Source organism: Populus nigra, chromosome 5, assembly GCF_951802175.1.
Source record: "Populus nigra chromosome 5, ddPopNigr1.1, whole genome shotgun sequence".
Lineage (NCBI taxonomy): Eukaryota > Viridiplantae > Streptophyta > Magnoliopsida > Malpighiales > Salicaceae > Populus > Populus nigra.
The window spans coordinates 22,897,812-22,903,978 of NC_084856.1; the positions used below are offsets into that span (position 1 = coordinate 22,897,812).

The window sequence follows — 6,167 nt, forward strand, 5'->3', positions numbered from 1 at the left end:
TGGTGGATCCCAGACAAGGCATCCATTCAACACAAAACAATGAATAAAGGGGCTCGATCAAAGCAATTCCAAGAGTAGAAAGAGCAACTCTTTAGTGGATTATTGGATAGAAAAACATTTTAAAATAGCTTTTTTTTTTCTTTTTTGTATAGCAAGTCAGAAAGATTGATCTTTGATTTGCTTTTATACCATTTTGAAAGTCAATTCTAGATAATTAAAATAATTTTTAACATGAAAATCTCTGAATCTAAAATTTTATTTCATTGATGATTAAAAACCAACTACAAGTAAAAGCTTGGTGATTGGCTCGGTGGTAAAAGGCATGCTTCCTTCTTTGTGTTCAAACTTGAAACTTGTAATTAGAAAAATTTATTAACCTGAGAAGAGAATTTAGTCTTGATTTACAAGCAAAATGATCCGAAAATACTCTTTATCGTAAATACACACACACACACACACAAAAGGATCGGTCCTGCTACGAAGGTTACAAGCACCAGCAAACAGAAGGCAAGATTAACAGTTTACATCTGCTAACTGATATAACTCCAGTTTATGCACAAAGCTGATCTGAGATTTCCTTTAACGTTACCAAGGGAATTCCTGGTTTTCAGCATGATAGGATTAAAGCACAAACATGCATATACAAGAGAAAGCTAGTTCATGTTGGTCACAACTAAGGAACCAGAACTGCTTTGTAAGAATTGGAATCAATGGCTTTCAAACATATACACAACTTTTCGTAGATAGCTTTACAAGTATAGTTATAGAAGAGGAGGAGGGCGAGGAGGAGGACGAGGACGAGGAAGAAGGGATACCAAAATGGAGTTTTTTACGTCCCAATATCATCACCAACAATACCATAGCATATTGGGGGGGTCCCCTGGGTCGCTGCTGACACCATCCATGCCGCTGACACCATCCATGCCGCTGACACCATCCATGCCACTGACACCATCCATGCGAGGAAACCTCATATCTTCAGATGGTTTCCAGTGCCGCTTCCGCTGGTTTATAAACCAATTGTTAATCTGCTTTTGATCTAGTCCTGTAATCTCTGATAACTTCGCTTTCTCCTCTTCCTGTTATACCATGACATCCATCTGGTTAGGCTTAAAAAATTATCATGAAAGGCAATAAAGAAAGGAACGAACTTCCATAAGCTTTCATGACACTTTAGCTATTGCAGATCAAGAGTGCTGGATTAAGATTGAACTGTAGACTAACTCTGCTGAAGATGGCTGATAGACATGCTTGGGCAACAATTTGTGACTGGAAGTTATGAAATGTTAAAGTTTCTAGATTATAGCTTCAAAGAAGTACATATAACAGAATATTGACTGATAAATTGGGGTTGAAGGATAATGAAGGATTATTCCGAGATAAATGCATCTGCACATTATATAGTTTCGAGATAATGAAGGGTTACTCCGAAACAAATGCATCAGCACACTACAGAGTTTCACCTTCTACAACTTATTTCTGGATGGATTTTCACCTTCTGCAACTTTTTCAGAAAAAAGATTTCAAATATCGGTGTTGTATATTCTATATAATAATTCTTCAGAAGAAAACATGAACCAAAGCAATGCCAAGATTATGTACTTTCTATCGTTTTCAGCTTGCAAACCCAATTATATCATGCGCTGAATATCCTTCAAATAGAAATCGCTTTCTTGCTAAGATATACAAGAATATTTCTCGTGAAACTTGTTTCAGTGAATGTTTTGGTGATAATGATCCAAGTATGTATAGTTAATTCAACTAATAATATCTCTCTCCATCGATATCTCCTCTCTGTGCTCTCTCTTGCCTCAACATATCATGAACTTGTGGGACAAGTATTATAGCACATGCAAGAGACATTTGTAAGAAAACCAAGAGAATAAAAAATGTAAAGTGAAAAGAAATAGGAATAATCAGATTATAAGGTTATAATGATCACCGTAGGATATGGCCATCTACAGTGGTGGTTCCACCAGTCCAAAAGTGTTGTCCTTGCATCCCTTGGTAATTTTCCTTTCTTTCTATTCTTTAGGAATTCCTTTCTCAAGTTGCTAAGATGGCCACTGTACTTGCGCATGAGCATTCCTTTTAGATTCTGCTCTTGTGAGCTAACACCTGTTGTTTCTTGACTTTCAGATGCTTCAACCTCCCCACAGCTTAGCTCCTCCTCGGAAGTCCCTGCTGGCTCATCTGCTATGAAACCACAAAGACAGTACAGTGTAGTTAGACTTTTGCATTGAAAAACCAATAAAACATTAAGCAAAAACTTTAAAATTAAGATCAAACACTTTTCATGTCACAAGGCTGCATCTCTTGAAATGATAGAAATGAAATCCGTGGTGGTCATTTATATGTTAATCTACCAGATCCCCAAAGGAGAAAGAAACGGCTTTATCAAGGTACTGGAAAATTACAGGCAAGATGTTGAACATTAACAAGCTATCAATCATCTTCCAGCGCCATAGGTAATAGTAACTAGCTGAGATAGAATTTTGCTAACACAAGTTTAACATCAACTTTCAGACACCTCCAAGCTCATAAATTATGTAGAAACTAAGCAGCAACCTTGTTGTTAAGAGATATAATCTAAGGTTTTTGGGAGCACAGTTGCTTGTCTTCCAATAATACTGTAACACAGGACGACCAAAAGGTACTGATCTACTTAAATGCAATGACTACTCCTGCTTGATTTAAATATGCTCTAGAGATTACACAAGTTGCTTGCAATTCTTCAGTATCTGTTCTATCAAGGCCCCAAGAAGCGACAGCTTCTCATTGAATATATAATGGAATTGCAGCTGCAAAATTATGTGTTTTGCATCCTGGCAATACAATGTTGCCAAACAATAAGAAACCTGTTCCCGTGTGTCTTAACTAGTGCAGTTTTGGACAAATCTTACTATGTAATGCCAAATAAATCGAACCTAGGATTGTATTATTTACAATCAAAAGCATGCTTTGTACAATTTCATGGCATGTGCCTCCTGCATACCATTTTTATTGACCATGCTAGTTCCTTCAGGAACTGGCACGAATACAGAAAAATAATAAAACCATGAATGGAAGAACAAAAAATATGAGAAACAAGAAATGTTCACAGGATCAAATTTCAGTTAACATGACAGATTATACACATACGAGATTCCAGGCGTAAGCAATTAAGATGGAATTCTGAATTGAAAACGATGCATAACATGATATGCTACCATTGAAGAGAAACTTGATTCAGAGACCTTGTATTCATTCTATAAAAATTAGAAATACATCAACATTTCATAGAATTTTTTTTTTTAAAACCATAGTTAATAAGCTTATATTTGATATCAAATTAAAAATAGATCCGCTTACGATTCAAGGTTAAAATTTTATAGGAAATTATTCTCTAACAAAAAGTACTTTAACATAAAACATCAATTTGATTAAAATAAATTGTAGATGAATAAAAAATTAATTTAAAAACACCTTGATTGGCATGTTTTGTAAACTCAAGAACTCTCGATCCTACATTGAAATATTATAAAAATTTCTCGTAGCTTATATAGTATATGAAACTGAAAAGTAAAAACCAAATTCAAAGGACACCAAAGCTTTTATTAAAAAAAGGCCCTAGGCGAAGTTAGATTTTGACTTAAGCCGCTAATTCCCACCATTTATCAGCCTTAATAACCAGTCATAAAACAAAATAAAACCATGGATTATTTGTATGTTTCTATACGGTTCTGTCTAATTAAATGTGTAATATATTACATCAACAAAAAGGAAATAAAAAAACAATCCATCCTGACAACGAAAATATGTTTTTGCACAACGTCATTTTCATCAAAATAAGTAGGACCAACTTTAGGTAGGGGCCCAAAATAGAGCAGAAGATCATGAATGGTAAGGACAGGACATGGTGTTTAATTACTCATAGAGAATCCCAACAATTCAACTCATCAATGATCAGTAAAACTATTCTTTTCAACAAGCACAGTAGCAAAAGTTTGATCTCATTGTACCTCTCTCAGCATTCATTTTGATTTTAATGCATATATAATAGAACAACATTACCCCTTCTAACAACTAGCTAGTACAACTATAGTTAGGTGCGAGTTGATCATTGAAACCAGTGTTGGAAAACGGCACAGTGCAAGAAACTTTACCTGAGCCATAATCAAATATCTTTGTCAATGTCCCTTTGCAAAGACTACTAAGCTGTGATTCTATGCTACTCAAGAACGTAGCAGCCTCATCAAATGGCTTGGACAATTCCTCCTTGTATCTACGAAGAACCTCACAGTATGATTCCTTGAAAACCAGCAGCAGTTTCAGTGGTTATTCCAAGAATAAAACTACTAGACAAACAAATTATTATTCCATTTGGCTGCTTAAAAAGAAAGGGAAAAGGAAGCACAATACTTAGAATCTCATAGCTTGAAATGTGAAAGGGAAACAAAAAGTTTGAAGTTTTTTTTTTTTTTTTTGCTTAATTTTCTTGAGAATCAAAGGAACTTGAATAGAAAAGAAATTAAAAAAAAAACACACAAAAAAATTAAGAAATAAGACACAACTACGGGTTTCAAAATATACCATGAACTCATCAAGTTCTGGATCAGCTCCTATCTCATAGCAAGTATTGATTTTGTAGTTCCCTCTGCCTATGGCTTCAAGAAGAGACACCATTTCTGGAGGAGCACCAACCTTCAAAGAAAACAAAGAAACAGAAAATCACTCAAAAGCTCAAATTTGACACGATAGGTTTCCATTTTTGTTCCTTTCATGTTATTCTTTTCTTCCCCATTAACAAAAATTTATTTAAAAAAATAGAAAAAGGGCTAAAGTTTAGAAGCTCAAAGATTATGCGATGATGATGATGATGATTATAAACCTTTTGGCACTCTAAATGTGCAGATACTAGGTCTGGATAACGAGGGTGATTAGCGATCTGGGTCTTGATTGCATCATACATATCTGATCCAGTGACTTCTCTATGACCATGACCAGCTTGAAGAAAACTAGTAGCATGACTGTGAAATTCAGTGGTAGTACTAGTAGTAGCATCAGTAAAGTTTGCAAAAGGCAGGTTTTCAAGCCTGACAGTATCATCTGGTGAACTAAAAAATGTAGGATTAAACCTATAGAATTCCTCCATGAAATTGTTTGCTAGTACAAGAAAAGATTGTCAAGAAACTTATCAAACTAGAATTGTAATAGCAAGAATATTAGCTTCGCTGATCCTCAGGTGACTAAAACCTTTTTATAGAGAAGATCTTTGAGAGAGATTCTAACTTCTAAGCACTTCAAGATAAAAAAAGGTCCAAGTTATTAAGAATCCCAAGAGAGAGAGAGAGAGAGAGAGTCCTTGGCATTGAAAAATACTGTAGTAGGGATGACCTGTGATCCAGGTGATAATATATATGAAAAACCCAAGAAAGTTATCAGCAAACAGTGTAAACCCTCATTAAAAAACACCAACAACTTTAAAGAACAAAAACAAAATGATCTAGTTAGTTTTTCAAGTAACAACAGTGAGAGCGCGCGCGCATCCCATCCTCTCCAATGCCCAGACTTCGATATATAGTTGAAAGATGATCTTAGTTAGTCAATGAATGAACCAGAGCAGTAGAAAGAGAAAGAGAACATGCAAGAAGCTCTGCTATAGCTACTACTATTATGAACTTCGAAAGTAACCCTGAGGCTCAGGTAGGAAAAAGACCAGACCTTTTTTTTCCAAGAAGACCTAGGATAAAGTGGAGACCACACACATACAAAGACAGAAAACAGTGAGTAGAAGTAGCAGTGACTGGAGAGTAGAGAGAGGTGATAGCTGAAAAAGTTCACATGTATTAAATTAAAAGAAAAGTTTAACTATTTATTCAGTCCCTATATTTTTAGAAAAAAAACAATTCAGTCCCTTTTGTTTCAAAAGTTATTAATTGACTTCTTAACTCGTTGATCTCTTAAATTTTGTAAAAAACCTCAGGATACCTTCAGTGTTTTAAACTCCTAAAAGAAGAGAATTACCACATCCACTTCTCTCTTGTGCAAATAGTTATACTTGGATAGCTATAAATCGCTGGACTATATGGATAATTTTATAGGGATATTTATAAATATATTGAATAGGATTAATTAAGCTCAATTAGAGACATAGGTTGCAGAATGATCGACATAATAAAAAAATT

The 6,167-nt window shown here is 34.8% G+C and overlaps 1 protein-coding gene across 2 annotated transcripts; it reads right to left on the reverse strand.

Annotated features, from left to right (window-relative positions):
• Positions 1-504: 504 nt before the first annotated feature.
• Positions 505-5,697, reverse strand: LOC133693826 (homeobox protein knotted-1-like 1). Of its 2 annotated transcripts, none has more exons than XM_062115155.1 (5): positions 4,871-5,697; positions 4,573-4,683; positions 4,146-4,290; positions 1,943-2,193; positions 505-1,079 (listed from the first exon to the last, which is right to left on the reverse strand). In XM_062115155.1, exons 1-5 carry the CDS (start codon positions 5,132-5,134, stop codon positions 846-848), a joined length of 1,005 nt encoding a protein of 334 aa, XP_061971139.1. In that variant the 5' UTR covers positions 5,135-5,697; the 3' UTR covers positions 505-845. The 2 variants fall into 2 exon arrangements, with proteins under 2 accessions (XP_061971139.1, XP_061971138.1); XM_062115154.1 differs by having other exon boundaries at positions 1,943-2,196.
• Positions 5,698-6,167: the final 470 nt, after the last annotated feature.

Excerpts from the sequence above, each read along its gene's own strand:
- LOC133693826 (XM_062115154.1), bottom strand. The coding sequence starts at position 5,134 with ATGGAGGAATTCTATAGGTTTAATCCTACATTTTTTAGTTCACCAGAT. Across the intron at positions 4,684-4,870 it reads CACATTTAGAGTGCCAAAAG|GTTGGTGCTCCTCCAGAAAT; the intron begins GTTTATAATCAT and ends TTTTCTTTGAAG. Across the intron at positions 1,080-1,942 it reads GTAGATGGCCATATCCTACG|GAAGAGGAGAAAGCGAAGTT; the intron begins GTGATCATTATA and ends ATGGTATAACAG.